The 15,627-nt window shown below is 31.6% G+C and overlaps 1 protein-coding gene across 36 annotated transcripts in view; it reads left to right on the top strand.

Annotated features, from left to right (window-relative positions):
• PCM1 (pericentriolar material 1) overlaps window positions 1-15,627 on the top strand; it is a 79,871-nt gene that overhangs the window by 4,123 nt on the left and 60,121 nt on the right. For 12 of the 36 annotated variants that reach the window (XM_039839263.1, XM_039839250.1, XM_039839272.1 and 9 more), the window contains exons 3-11: window positions 3,956-4,098; window positions 4,732-4,848; window positions 6,293-6,538; window positions 7,540-7,809; window positions 8,515-8,685; window positions 8,867-8,983; window positions 10,457-10,645; window positions 14,696-14,873; window positions 15,037-15,126. In XM_039839263.1, coding sequence (XP_039695197.1) covers window positions 4,753-4,848; window positions 6,293-6,538; window positions 7,540-7,809; window positions 8,515-8,685; window positions 8,867-8,983; window positions 10,457-10,645; window positions 14,696-14,873; window positions 15,037-15,126 — 1,357 coding nt within the window. In that variant the 5' untranslated portion in view covers window positions 3,956-4,098; window positions 4,732-4,752. Of the gene's footprint in view, window positions 1-3,921; window positions 4,099-4,731; window positions 4,849-6,292; window positions 6,539-7,539; window positions 7,810-8,514; window positions 8,686-8,866; window positions 8,984-10,456; window positions 10,646-14,695; window positions 14,874-15,036; window positions 15,127-15,627 lie in introns of all 36 variants that reach the window. The other 24 variants (XM_039839282.1, XM_039839281.1, XM_039839279.1 and 21 more) reach the window with 8 other exon arrangements.

Genomic DNA, 15,627 nt, shown 5'->3' with positions numbered 1-15,627 from the left:
TCTTCTCAGTTTCCATTAAAAGCACTTGGTTATACACTGTATTAAAACTTTCAAAACAGTGTATGCAGTATTTCCTTTTTATGGTTAGTACAAGAAATACCCTCAAAAATGCAACCTTTAAAAAATTCGTTACCGATGTATAAAATGCCAGCTTTGTTTGACTAGAAGTAAATGTTTAGAAAAAAACTACTTTATACTTTATTTTATTTGGATGAATATTTCCAAAACCTTGATTTACTGTGATCAGTTGACAAGTAAGGTATTTCCAGAGATGGTTATGAATAATTTAGTGCCATTTGAGAAATAATATCTGAACTTTAAAGATTTTAGGAAAATAATCTTTTTTCTTTGATTATTTAATTTCTTTGAATTTTCTGTATTTTTTTTTTGTATTCTTATTTTAAAAGTAAACTTTAGTTATAGATATTTTGTGGTAGTTAATGCCGTGATAGTCTACTTAGATATGTATACTTCTCTATAGTGAATTGTGCAACAGGATTTTCTTCAAGTCCAGTTTGTGAAAGTAGCTTATAAATTGTCTTAGTATTTTTACCTTTCATTTCTTTGCAAGAGAACCAAATAAAGCTGCAAAAATAGCTAAATGATACTTATAAGTAATATTTTCAACATAGTTCAGTAGGTTACAGAATGCTTAGAAGTGCTCGTTTAAAATATAATTTTTCTTTTATCTCCATTAAGCTTCGCATACCAACATCCATCACTTGCACCAATTGTTTTCCAATGGCTTCAGCTTGTCTATCTCATTGTCTCTCTTTTAAACCTGCCTGCCAAAGTCCCAACCTTTGATGGATTCAATGGAGTGTTTATACCAAGGCTGATGATGAGCATAGCTGGGGAAAAAAATTCGCACTGAAGATTAGTGATATCAGTGAATGTTCTCTGCTCTTAACTGGATTCTTAGTGTTGCCCAGTCATTCTTCTGTTTCCTACTCATCTCAAATCTTTCAGACACTACCATCTCACCTTCTTACATTTAATGAAAAGTTCTTTCTACTTCACATCACTTACAAACTCCCTGAACTCCCTCCCTACCACAAAATCAGCTAACTAGCCTTATCCAATTCCACACTTTTGTTTCAATGAAGAGATGTTTCTCTGCCTGTCTATAGCTAATCAGTCTCACTTCTGAGAGATTGATGTTTGTCTACTAGACACATTTAATTGAGTGTACCATAGGCATCTCAAACTCAACATTTCTTGTCTTTACAACAAAAACCCCATTTTAGATCACTTTGAATGTATCATTGTATCGTTCAAGCTACAAATCTGGGATTCATTTTTCATTCTAATTTGTATTTAGACAATTTGCTTTTAGTACTTTTAAATATGGTATTGCCTCTCTATATGTATTTTTTTGAGCTCCTAGTCTTTAATACTTACAAATCATATCAGTATATCTAGAAAATAATAGTTGCAAAATGTTTAGTTTAAGTGGGCCATTTCAGTTCACTGGACAAACTTCTCTATGGGTATCAATTTTGTAAAGGTCTTAAGTATATTTTTAGTATAAAAAAACAATGTAAAGTATTGCTGAAAATTGATTAAGACAAAGAGGAAAAACCATCACAGTCTTACCTGTGTAACGAAAAGTTGCTTTCATGCAAGCATTTTAGTATATTTTCTTGAAATCTGTATATAATTTGCATATTAATTTTTTCCTCTCTTATAGTATATGATATTATAAACACAGGCAGTATTGCTCAGACTCCATAATTATATGTTTTAAAGGATACTCTTGCCTAATAGCATTGAGCCTGTCATTTGATATTTAGTTTAATTTATCACAATTATGGTATAATAATTTCCTTTCATTATCATGTCCTCCACCATATTGAAGATTGTTTTCTTAGATGAACTGTGGTGAGGTAGAAGAATTACTGGATCAAAACTCAACTTTAGTTCTTGATACAGCATTGCCAAAATGCCTTCCGGAAAGGTTAAACAAGTCTTTAGTCTCACCATACTGACTGAGAGTTTGGTTTTGCTTTGCTGCCATTAGGATTAGGTAATTTATGTAATTAAGCATATTTAATAGTCCCTTTTAATTTTCAGCTGGACTTTATTATTTTTTTTATCATTTTATATTTACTTATTTGTAAATTGCCTGATATACTGATTTCTTTTTTGTTTTTTAGTGGTTTTGTTTGTGTTTTGTGTTTTTTTGGCAAATTCTTCATATAGTAAAGATATTAACTGTATACCTAAAAATCTTTCAGTTTTTTCCTCAATTTGTCATTTACTGTTTATTGTCAGCATACTTAGGATTCACTTTTCATGTGAATAAAATGTGTCGAAATTTTTCTTACTTTGTATTCCAAATTAGTAAGATCTCTTTAAAGTACATTCTGTTTTCTTATTTGTCTGACTGATTTTTTAAATCTTGTTTATCTATTTTTAATCTAATTATCTTGATGTTATAAGGCAGCCTTTTTCAACTGGAGAGAATTAAACTGTAATGCTCTCAGGCATCCATTGTTTAATTCCTCTTGTTTCTGGAGTGGTCTTGGATACATACCACTTTTGGAAGAGTTGAGAAAATAGTCACTTAAATCACTTTTCCGTGTTCCAGAAAAAGAACCCTAGTTAAAGAAAGGCTATTAAACCTCTAAATAAATCTTTTTCAAAATTGTTAGCAAATTGTCCCATCGATTGAATAATCCTACATTACAGAGTTGTTGTAAAGATTAAATGATAAAATGCACATAAAATATTTAGCACGGTGCTCGGCATATATATAGTAAACACCAAGATATACGTGGTACTATAATTGATTTTTCTCATTACTTTTTTCTAATTGGGTATATTTGAGGATTTTGGGAGGTGGGGGTGCTGATACTAATTGAACCATATAGGCATTCAATGTGGTTGAATATCTTGGGACTAATTTTCCACTTCCCCAACCTCTATTGCTACTTTTTGTTTTATTTTTTCAGATATTAAAATGTTTATTTTGACTTGTTTTGTCAAATTTCAAGAAGAATATCACAAGGATTCTTCTTGGAATTTCATTAAGCAAATACATTTAGAAAAAATGCTATGTTTATAATATTTGTCTTCCCACCAGGAAAAGTTGTTTTTTTACTTATTAAAATTTTCTCTTATATTGTTTTATAGAGTTTAATAGTGCTTCACATAGGGCAAAATTATATTTATTATTCCCAGATATTTTAAGTTTTTGTTACTATTATAAGTGTCATTATTTTCCTCCAATAATTTTCTAAAGACTATTGGTGACATTTTGAAGTTCTTTAGGTTTTTAATGCATCTTTAAGAAAACTATCTTTTCTCTTTATAAATATTTGTTTTATATTTTTCTGTTTTTTAGAACTTTCAAAACTAAAACTAAAGCTTTCAAAGGCTAAATACTGATAAGTGGCATTCTTGTTTTGGTCTTTATTTTAATACAGATGTTCTTCATGTTTTATTTTAAAATTATTGGGTATTGGTTTAAAACATACTTCTTTCAACTATAGAAATTTATCGAAGTAATATGCTCCTTGAAAAAAACAAACGGTATAAAGATACATGTAAACTATGAGTGTCAATGAATTTGTACTTTTTAAGATTTTTTTCATATTTGAAGTGTTGAATTTTATCACATTACTTTTTATTTTGAGATGATAAAATTTAGCTTCTTATATAATCTAATAGATGTCCTAGCCATGGGATAAATACTACTTTTTCATGGATGACAATCCCTTTAATATTATGTTCTAGTGAATAGGATAAATTAGGATCTTAGAATCAAAGCACCTGGGATTTGTATTCTTTGGCATTTTTAGCTGAATGACCTTGGCAAAATGATATAACTTTTTTGAATAATGTTACTATTGTTTGTAAAATGAGAAACCTACTGTAACCCTGATGTCTAATGGCCTTCCCTTCCCCCTTGAATTATAGATAAAGTTATCTCACCATCTCCTCTTTCACTCAGTCCTCCAACCTGCGCAGTTCCACACCCAGTGGAAATCCCATCTTCCATGAGATATGTAGAAATCTTATTTTCTCACGATCATCTCTGCTTCTGAAACTCTGCTTCTACCACTGCTGCTTCTGAGTCTCATCTCTCTGACCCAGGTATGAAATTCAGTCCCTCCCTTGATTTTCACAAAATGCCCAGCAATACAATTTAAAATAGGGCTGTAGGCACCAATATTTTTAAAGTGTTTTTAGCCATTGTATTTTTTGCCTTTTACTGGCCATTCACTTACCTAGTCCTGCTTCTTTCTTCCTGCCTTCTCATCTTGTTTACCATTACCTTATTTACTAAAATCAAACCTTTCTCCATGTTTCATGCAGAGCAGTTCTGCCCTCTGAATCTTTGACAAACTAATGCCCAGGTCTTTGGAGGGTATTTAGTTTCTTTTCTGAGAGTACTTTGGCTTTAGCTATTAATAACTTTTTCCTACCTCATTACCTTTTAGGACTGTGTTGAATAAATTAAATAACCTTAAAGCTTGCAGGCCAGTACACATAGTAGATATCTGAGACTTTTTTTCTTCCCCTCTCCATCACTCTAGCTGCTTAATTCATGTTAGTCATAATATGCCTACAACAGATAAATCAATTTGTGTTGAGTGGTTGCCAGTACCTCTTTTTAACTTATAAAATAAACTTTTCCAAGGTTCCTTTATATTGCTAAGCTTCATGGAATGATTTAAAAATTGTTTCTACATGTTTTTAAAAGGTTAGTTTTCACTTGTTTTACAGAAAGTTATTGTTAAAGCCAGTATGGCCACGGGAGGAGGTCCTTTTGAAGAAGGCATGAATGATCAGGATTTACCAAACTGGAGCAATGAGAGTGTTGATGACCGACTCAACAATATGGTATGCTATCTTATTGATAGTGTGTTGTTGACCGTTAGTATTAAAATTTAACTTTCCTTTGACTTAGCCAGTCATTTCACTAAAACTCTTTGTGAAGTAAACACTTTTTTTTTTGCTGGCCAAAATATTAAATGACGCTGGGCTATTTGCTGTATTAGTTGAAGACATTTTTGTTTGCAGGTAATGAATATCAACTTGAATTAGCTTAAGCCAAAAAATTTTTTTTGTAAGGATAGAAAGATGTTTTGTGGAAAACAACTTAAAGAAATAAAGCTAGATTTTGGAAGGGACTAGGAAAAGGAACTAGAAAGTTGTCAAAAATTACTTTTTAATACCCTAACTCTGCTTCTGAGTGTCTCTGCTTAACACTTTTTCTTCACAGATCAGCTTTCTCTTTTCTCTGGTCCACATGGTGTACTATAGCTGCCCTTTTATTCTAAAATGTTCAGCTATGGCTGCAATTATATACATACTAGTTATCTTTTACTTACAATTTGAAATTTTAAAATATGATTATCGCAATTTGGATTAGATATGCATCTCTTTTTCAGTCATCTGTGGCCAGGATCGGGTGGGTAATAGAACAGATGGTTGACAGAAACACCCACACATGGATTGGGGTGGTGGAACAGTTTGTAGAGAAAGGAGTTTTGTTATAAATGAGGAAACTATCCCAGAGGTTTTACTATCAAAAACAAAAAGATTCTGCTAATCTGGATATGGTGGGATTTATAGACTTTTTTGTTGGATAAGTTAGGTTATATGGCTATAACTAAGTAAGAAAAAATGTATTCTGGTTAAAACATAAAGATTTTTGTCATATCAGATCTTATGTAGTATATTGTTACCTATAAAAAATAATAAGATGTTTATTATATACTAGGCACTATGCTAGATATTTTATGTATGTCGTTTTTAATCGTGTTTTAAATGCAATGCTATTTTAGAGATTATGAAACAGACTATGGGAAGTTAAACAAATTGCCTAGGGTCATGTAGTGGAGCATTTTTTTCAGAAAACAGAAATTACTTTAGAACCCAGGTTGATTCCAGATCTGTTGTTTTATCATACATACTGGTTTTAGAGGAGGCCAGTAAAGGTATCTATAATTTACTTCATTATTTAATTTACAAGGAGTAAAGAGCCATTTTTAAAAATGCTTTTGAAAATATTTAGACTGACTCTAAGGTTGGAGTTTTGGGATTTACATTTGTTAATGATCTGTGAAAAGGAAAGTAATATATTTTTTAAAGGATAATCTATGAAATTTAGACTAGACATAATGTGGGGGAAATAGCTTAGTAGAAGTAAATAATTGTCTCTAAGACTATATGTGAAAAGTGTTTTATCATTTTTAAGATTGATGAACGTTTTTTCAGCATGTCAAAATATTTTCCTGGTTTGATAGAGGCTATGTTAACTCTTACCTTTACTTTTTTAAAGGATTGGGGTGGCCAGCAGAAGAAGGCAAACAGATCATCAGAAAAGAATAAGAAAAAGTTTGGTGTAGAAAGTGATAAGAGAGTAACTAATGACATTTCTCCGGAGTCATCACCAGGAGTTGGAAGGCGAAGGACAAAGACTCCACATACGTTTCCACATAGTAGATATATGACTCAGATGTCTGTTCCAGAGCAGGCAGAATTAGAGAAACTTAAACAACGGATAAACTTCAGTGATTTAGATCAGGTTTGTGAATTATTTTTAAAAATCAAGTTATGACAATGGGAAATATTTGAAATGCTTAAATAATTTATCTTAAAAAATTGAGCTGTTTATTTCCTTTTTCTTAGTTTCTGTGCATATGGAAAGAATTTTAATCAGTGGTGATGGTGCTATGTTCTTTGAAGGTCAACAAAGTCATATTTCTACACTTGCTAAGGACAGTCTTTCTGTGCTTTGTTGCCATACTGTGACTAATAATTTAAATGATTCCATTATGAATCTAATTTTTGCATATTAGTACTGAATAAGATTGTTATTAAGGAAAAGGGAAGATCCAGTGTAGAATATTTATTGGCTCAGTGTAGAACGTGCTGGATAACCTCAAATTCAGAATAAAACTATGGTTTGTATTTATAATCACTGAAAGAAAGTTTAGAACTAAGAGGAAGTAGAAATGATAATAAACTCTTAACATAATTTATTATCACATCTGGATTTCACAGAGATAAACAGTTTTCCAAATATGCATAAAGGTCAAGTCTTGTATGGTGATGGTGATGATCATACATCATTTAGTCATCTATTTACTAATTATTGAATACTGACTGTGTGCCAGGCACTGAATTGAGTACTTTTTCAGACAGTACTTCACAAAGACACATCTTTATATGCTGATGTTCATATTAATTAACATTGATTCATCGGGACCAAAGCCTATGTAAAATTCTGTGAACAAGTAAGACTAGCACTATGGGTTAAAATATGGTCCATAGTCCTAGTACTTCATTTAGACTAATCTTGCTCATATTCATCAGTTGAATTGTCTGACAAAATTAGTAGAAAGCGCTAATCAAATTTTGATATTTTAGTAGAACTTCATAGATCTGAAGCCGTTTCAAATCTGACTGCAAGCTTTTAATGCACACCTGAATCAATATCTGATGGTGAATCTAAGAACATTGGAATTTTTTAAAAAGTTGTTGAACGATTAATGTTTGTGGATTTGGTTTCTTTTTCATATACAGAGAAGCATTGGCAGTGATTCTCAAGGTAGAGCAACAGCTGCTAACAACAAACGTCAGCTTAGTGAGAACCGAAAGTCCTTCAACTTTTTGCCTATGCAGATTAATACTAACAAGAGCAAAGATGCTGCTGCAGGTCCTCAAAAGAGAGGAGTCATTGGATCAGCACAATGTAAAGAGTTGTTTGCTTCTGCTTTAAGTAATGACCTTTTGCAAAACTGTCAAGTCTCTGAAGAAGATGGGAGAGGAGAGCCTGCAATGGAAAGCAGCCAGGTGATAAAATTTGTTTCTTTTGCTCTTTGCTTTCACAAACTTCAAAGTATAAACATTAACATTAAAAAAAAATTAGGTTATGCACATAAGAATTTTAGTTAGGTAGAATTTAAGTACTTCCCTGACACTCCTTATTCCATCAGATTTATTCAAAATAATGTAAATTTTTTTTTTTATTCAAGATGATTGTAGAAATGGCACATATGAGTAAATCAAGGCTTCTGTTTATCTGACAAGTGCTATATTGTTCACTTTTAGTGAAGAGGGATTGGTTGGGAGCAAAGTGATTAATAGATTGTTGTAAGAGTTTTTTTAAATGGTGGTAAAATTATTTTGAAAACTGCTTTTGAAAATATTTATACTACTTGAAATTGATTTATAAGTAAATATAAACATTAGAAGTATCTATGTAAATATCTTGGTATGCAGTTCTGTAAATATAATTTTTCAGGTAATATAGATTAAGACTAATTTTGAAATTTTAAAATTAACAGTAATTGGAGAAGTTAGTATTATCAATTATCTTTTGATTAAATTCTTAATATGATTCAGATCTTTTGCATATTTGAATTTACACAAAAATTAGAAGTATTTTGTTATATCCGAAATTAAAAATCTGCAAAATTGTTGCTGTTGCATGAATTATGGTCACTTTTACATATTGTTTACTATCATGCCTTTTTTTAAAAAATATTTCCCCTGCAGATTGTAAGCAGGCTTGTTCAGATTCGTGACTATATTACTAAAGCTAGTTCCATGAGGGAAGATCTTGTAGAGAAAAATGAAAGATCCGCTAATGTTGAGCGTCTTACTCATCTAATAGATCACCTTAAAGAACAAGAAAAGTCGTATATGAAATTTCTCCAAAAAATTCTTGTAAGTTTTAGAACTTTTGAATAATGTACTATTTTTTGTAGTATATCAGTGTACGTGTACTGATGACATTCTGATACCACCTCAGAGGAGTTGATATATTTTCAGAAAATCGTGCCATCCATGATAACATTTTATTGCCCTTTTTAATAGTTGTATGATTTATACCACTAAAATATTTCAGGCTAGAGAAAATGAGGAGGAGGATGTTCGGACTATAGATTCAGCTGTGGGATCTGGTTCTGTAGCTGAGAGCACATCGCTAAACATAGATGTGCAGTCTGAAGCTTCAGATACCACGGTAAGCGGCTTTTTGGTAATTAAAGTGCTAGAATGAAGATTTAAACTTTCCCCCCATTTTTCAAGATGATATTTTTATAGGCATTCCTTAATGCAAATTGTATTTCAGGGAAGAAACCCTCAAATTGTTAATGCTGAGATATTCTTTTTAAACTTGGAAGTTTAAAAGTTTATTAACATTAAAAATTGTTTTAATGAGTGATTTAAAGTGTAATTTCTGATCTTCAGCTTACAGAAATATGGTTTTTCTAGTTGGTTTCATTAAGCACAGCTTTACTCATTTTAAGGAGCACTGAGAAAATTCAGATTCATTGTGGATATGAGAGCTGTAAGAGTAGAGTATCATTACTTAGCATATTGTCTGTTGGAAAAGTTCATTTGCCATTGAGGACTCATGTTAAGGCTTTTAGGATTTTTCATTTCCCAGGCTAGCCTTGAACTAACAGATCAGGTGACTGAAAAATTGAGATGAAAATGGGACAAGGTAGCATTTTCTTTGTGATTTATTCACAGAGAAGAACACTATAATTTCTGATTGCAAAATAAAATTTATTTTAAAAATATGTCTTTTGAAATATTAGGAATTTACAGAATTTTGAAGAAATTTTAAAATAAACTTAGTTCATAGAAAGTAGTCGCTTTGAAACAAGTTTGCTTTTAAATATTTTTATTTTAACAGATGCACCTATAACTGTGCACTATAGTAAGCTTGTATACTTGAAAACCTGTTAGCAGTAAAGCTTTTCTTATGGAAGGATAATGATGCATATTTCTTTTGTTACTAAGATATTTTCCAAATACTATTCAGCATTAGGAATTTGAGGATTTGTTTCCTTTTAGTAATGACCTGCATTGTTTCTTACCTGCCTCTTTTCTCTTCCCTGCCCTTCTTAATTTGAAGAGGAAATTTGAATTTTTCTTCTCTACATTATTTTCACCAGGAGATACTCAAAGAGGGCTTGTCCCAAACAGTTGCTGGAGAAAAGGATTCTACTGTGGGGAAATTGGTTTTCTATTTATAGTGGTGTTGGGAATAATTTCTTCCTCATTTAATTTCAGCAGAAATGGAAGGGTTGGGGGTGTGTGGTAAAGGAATTTTGTTGGGGAGGGGTGGGAAATGATATAGTTGTTTATTAAAATTTATGTACTAGCATATATAGTGTTCATGAAGAGAATTTTTTCATAACAATTATATGAAAGTTGATAAATAATAGCAAAATAACCTAAAATATGATTTAGCAGTTGTTATATAGCTTAGAAATTGCCTAGGATAAGATACTTAATTACAATAAGCAGTAGTCTAGTGTATAGAAATTTAAAAGTCTTAAGTTTATTTCCACTTGCGGGGGAGGGTGGATTGATTTTTTTTAAAAAATGGACTTTGGTATATTTTTTGTATTTATTTACAAGGCTGGCTTGTATGTTAAACAGGAGTTTGTGTTAAGAAATTAATATGCTACACTATTTAATAAAGGAGGCATCTTTTAGTCTGAGAATTCGGCCGTGCATTGAGGACAAACTAGGGAATTCAGCTTCACAAGAACAGGTTTCAGACATTGACGTTACTACAAGTCCAAAAGGGAAAGTTGACAGACCTCCTCAGAATGACAGGGAACTGAGGCCTAATAGGAAATATAGCCGAAAACGTGGATTTCCCTCAAAGGTATACTTCATGATATTAACTTGGGAAGTCTCTAAATGAGCAACTCTTTTGTTCATATTTCCTCTTCCTTATTTGTTTTTCTGTTGTTGTTATTGCTCTTAAATATTTAAGTTATTAACATGGTTAATTGTACTGTAATTTGCATTAGTAAAATGCTCTCCTTTAGTGTTTTTTTTCTTTTCTGCTTTCTTTTACTCTTCTCCATAGATTACATTTGGCAGCTGTTTTTAATTTGCTTTAACAAAGGACTTGAAACTTAATCCCTTTTTTTTTTTTGCTATTGAGAACTCAATATAATAAAATATTTGCCTTGACTGTTAGTTGCCTTTTGTTTTTGATAGTCGTGTTCATGGATTAAGTTCCAAATGTGCTTTTTTTAAGATGAAGGTACTTTTAAGTTTTGTCTTATTTCCTGTAGTTATTCATTAAAGAAAAAAAAAAAATAGAGCAAGCTAGTAGCTTTCCTGTGTTTGTAAGAATGAAATTTTTTATAGCGTTTTTTTGGATTATGTTTTTGCTCCTGTTGGAAACCCCTGTCATTCTTTTTAAAAAAAAATTCTTAATTATCCAGTGACTTCTTTGCTAATGTTTTTGCTGATTTTTCCTCCATTGTTTACTCTAGATAGTCTTTTAATTTTTTATGATTTGCATGAATGCACTCTGGAAAGGTTTAAAGACAGCTAGCTATTTGTGTAGTTCTACTTAAACAGTTTAACTAGCATTTATAAAGTTCTCATTTCCATTTGGCAAGAATAAAGTACTATTTTAATAATCAAGTATAGATAAGACTAATTTCATGTTTTATTACTAGCTTAATACCTAGGATTAGTCTTTCTTTTCTGTGATGTACATATTTTGTACTTTTTTTGTGTCTATTTAAAAATGACAAAACTTAACTTCTAGGCATTTTGGCTTTTTTGTTTTTCCTGGCTAAGAGTTTGAGGATACAGTTTGAAATCACCTCTGGTGATGTTACTGTGAAGTATTAAGCAAAGGTACCCCTCTTCAGCGGAAGAGGAAATAAAGTTCCTGATTATTTTTAAAACTATTTTCTTTGGAGAAGAAAAAGTGAATGTGAAGCACAGTAGATATCCTTTGGAACTTACTATTCTCTTTAAGTCTTCTGAATAGTGACAGACAGAACCTAAGAGTTGACAGTTACTACAGCACAGTCTCATAGTATCTGCCAGCTTTACTTTTTTTATTTACTTTTGAAAACTACTTCTCTGCTTTTAAGTTACTTTAAATAACATCCTTAAAAGTGAATATTCTCTCTTGAACTTGCTTCTTGGAGTTTATTCTAATTCGAATCTCTTTAATTTTTTGATTCTTAGGGCCATCCTAGGGTAGTTCTATCAGTACTCTGTTCATAAAATGATTTTAATTTCTTAGAAAAAAATTCCTAATTCCCACTGACTGACTTCATTCTTTCTCTGCTGTGTAGAATCTGTCATTCTCCCTACCTCACCTCCATCCCCCCTTAACATCCTTATAAAATGTATTCTGTTAGAGGAGTGGGAAAAAAGGTTAAGGTCTTAACTGAGATTCAGAGCTTAAATCAGTCTTGTAAGTTTCAGCTGAATAGGCAATGATCAGTTTTCTCAAGCTTCCTACAAGGGCAGAGCCTATTTTATAAACGATATTTCACATAATTTTTAAAAAGAAACCTTCCACAAATAGCCATGGTTTTTTGTTTTTCCATACTCATCTTACCCCCTTCACTTAATCTTAGCTCTTACAGAATTTATAAGCTTCTTTTTTAAATACTGTCTACACTCTATTATCATTTTCCACTTAATTTCATGTGGGCTAGCCTTGTCTTCCAAATCACACTATGCTGCTTCAGTGATCGTGTCTTAGACTTCTGTATATAGAGTTATCTAAGTGCATAATTTTGGGGCAGACAGCATGATGTGAAAAACACTAAATCAGAACCTAGGATTCTGGCTTCCCCTACTTGTGATATTAGATAAATCACAGCTTTATCTCTGGGCTTATAAATCCTCACCTTTCACATGAAAAAAAAAATGGGAGTACATATTATCTGTAGTACCTTTTAGCTATGAAAATATATTTGATCCATGAAGAATTACTGGAAGAACCTCAGTTGAGTAGAGCAAAAGGAGGAATAAGGGTTTTCTGAAATTGGACCTGTTACCTATATGTAACTCAGGATTTCATGCCCAAGTTATTATTTTTTTAATCTATAAACTAAAAAGGTGCTTGTTAAAAGTGACTCAAAAAGTTTAAATAAAAATAAGTGTTTGTATGGTTTACATAGTTCTAGCTTCCATTTTGGATTTCTGTTCCATGCACCATCTTCTTGTTCTTAAATATTTTTATTTTCATTTTCTCATCTTTGCTTTTTTTATGTTTGATAATAGTCCCCACCCATCTCCTTCAGCTGTTTTTAAAAATATTATTTTGAAATATTTTATGGATGCAAAAGTTATTGCAGTAATAAAGTCTCACTAATTTCAGAAATTGTTGAGAATTCCTTTTTGGATTAGTGAAAAATCTGAAGGTAATTGTATTTACTATAATAAATAGTTCATTGACTAATGAACTGTTTCTTTAAATTCTTTGACTAATGAGAATTAAAGTTCTTTTTAAAAGTTAATTTGTTTGAAGTGTAAAAGTCCATAATATTAAATTTTTAAAATTAGATAGCTTTCAGGTTACTTTGAGGTCTAAATTATTTTTGATAGATGGGAAGATTATAAATTAGATGGCGATAAACATTCTTGAAGGTTTTCTTTTTTCCTAGATGGTTTTTTTTGCCTTATTTGTGTAATGTTTCTTCTCCTAATTAATTACCATTGATACTTTGCGGAAGTATTTAATATCAATCTGGAGAGATTTCTCTTACTATGTTGAGATCTGTACTTATTTGGATCTGGTTTAACATTTTACAAATGACTTTGATGGAATTATTTTGAATCAAATCTGAGAAGTGAGCTATTGATAGTTATCCTTCTCCCCTTCTAATTGTTTCCCCCCCTCCCTCCCCAAGATATAAACAGTCTTGAAAAGCCAGAACTAAGAAGATGAGTTAGGATAAGAAAGAATATAATATTCACGTCTAAGTTAATAGAAGTATTTTTTGTAAATAGTAGGTAAAATCATTAAACTTTTAAAATAGGATTTTTAATAAGGCAAATCAATGATGAAAAATACCATTATGGTAAACATTTTGTGCATAATTTGGCTAATTTATTGTTATATTTAAATTTTTTTTTGCTTAAGCAACTTACTTTTTCTAGTTGTTACATTTGAGTAGTTTTTTAAAACTTAGTTTTTAAAATAATCTGATCTGCTACTTTTAAGCAAAATGCTAGATTTTGGAGGGAATTTCAAAGCACTTAATGTCTTCAAGATCAGCTAAATGAACATATTTTAAAAGAAAAAATATAAAATTTTTGCTTTATCATTTGCTTGTATAAGGTGATGCAAGTAAATTAAAGCCTTTCACATCAAACTGTTAAATACACGTCAAACTGTCAAATAAAAATGTATTTTTAAAATTTCTGTCCTTGGTTAGAAAATAGTGGGTTTGTTTTTGTTTTGTTGATTTTTTAAACATCACTTATAGGAGTAAGGCAGAATGTTTTTTAGTCTGGTCTTTTTCAAGGATACTTTTAGGCATTAGCCTGGTGTGATCTATTCCTTCTTTTCTGTAAGGCCTGGATCCCTGGTGTGTGGGAGCGGGAGGGTAGGGGCTCCTTTTGCCCTCTTGGCCTCCCTATTTTTTTTTTTTTTTTTTTTTTTTTGTCTGCCTTTTCTTTACTTTCCTTTTATTAATTCCTTTCTGTGCTAAGCCATGCCATTGTTTATGATTTTTCACTGTGAAATTGTCTAACTGCCTAATCCTTAATATGACAAGCTATCTCTGTATTATCATTTTTTTCTTTTCCTTTCAGTCTACTAAAACTATATCTAGGATGGTATATTTAATACTCTTTTATTACCTGCGTATGTACTTTGCCATTGCTAGTTGAAACAGGAACATGAATTTTATTAGATATAAGTATTGTTGGTTTTATTTTCCAGGCCAGAGATCCTCAGCAGGAGCCTATGGAAGAGATAGAAAATTTGAAGAAACAACACGATTTATTAAAAAGGATGTTACAGCAGCAGGAGCAACTGCGAGCTCTGCAGGGACGACAGGCTGCTCTTCTGGCTCTGCAACATAAAGCAGAGCAAGCTATTGCTGTGATGGATGATTCAGGTATGCCACAGACTTAGAATGTTGCTTTTATAAGCAAGGCTCAATAAATAATGGAATTGCAAGGTGGATTCTGGTTATTGTATAGTTAGATCTTGATTGTTGACTAGCTTAGAAACTTACATGTGAGGCTTACCCTATCATGTGCTTTTCTCTGGTTATGCAGAAAAGATTGCAGGGACAACTCCTGGCCATCATACTGTACCGTGCAGACAGCCAGCTCGCTCTCCTTTTCATCAGAGAGTACCCTTAAGAGGTAAAAGGGATAGGCTGTAGTTCTATTTTTGTACCTCAGACTGATAGAGCTCTTGATGCTTTTATTTCCACCTTTAGTACTTTATTCAATAAGGATTGCCATAGTTTGCTTGCCTCCTAAGGGTTAAAACCTTAAGTGAGACAGCGATTAAATTTATAGAGCTTCTTTAGCTTCTAAGGTTAGTAGTAGTTCTAATTAGGTATCCAGTTAGGTACACTAGTTTTTTTGAACTATATATCCTGTACAATCTTCCTGAGACTCAGAAATATTCTTTCTTCTTCCTTCTTGCATAGCCATGTATCATTTAGGTGGAAATTTTATTGAATTCTTTAATATTGAGTACAATTTTATAGTTTGACTCACCACCTTCAACGTGTTTAATTTCTCATTAAGTTGAAAACAAATGATTACTTACTTAAACTCAGTAAAATGAAGGTATATTTTCTAGTCCATCATCCCAGTCTAATAATAATTTATCTCTTGTAGGCTCTCTACTTTCAG

Source organism: Pteropus medius, unplaced genomic scaffold (assembly GCF_902729225.1).
Source record: "Pteropus medius unplaced genomic scaffold, Ma_sr-lr_union100, whole genome shotgun sequence".
NCBI classification, from domain to species: domain Eukaryota; kingdom Metazoa; phylum Chordata; class Mammalia; order Chiroptera; family Pteropodidae; genus Pteropus; species Pteropus medius.
The sequence above is the reverse complement of the archived record's forward strand: the minus strand, read 5'-3'. Positions and strand labels throughout refer to the sequence as shown.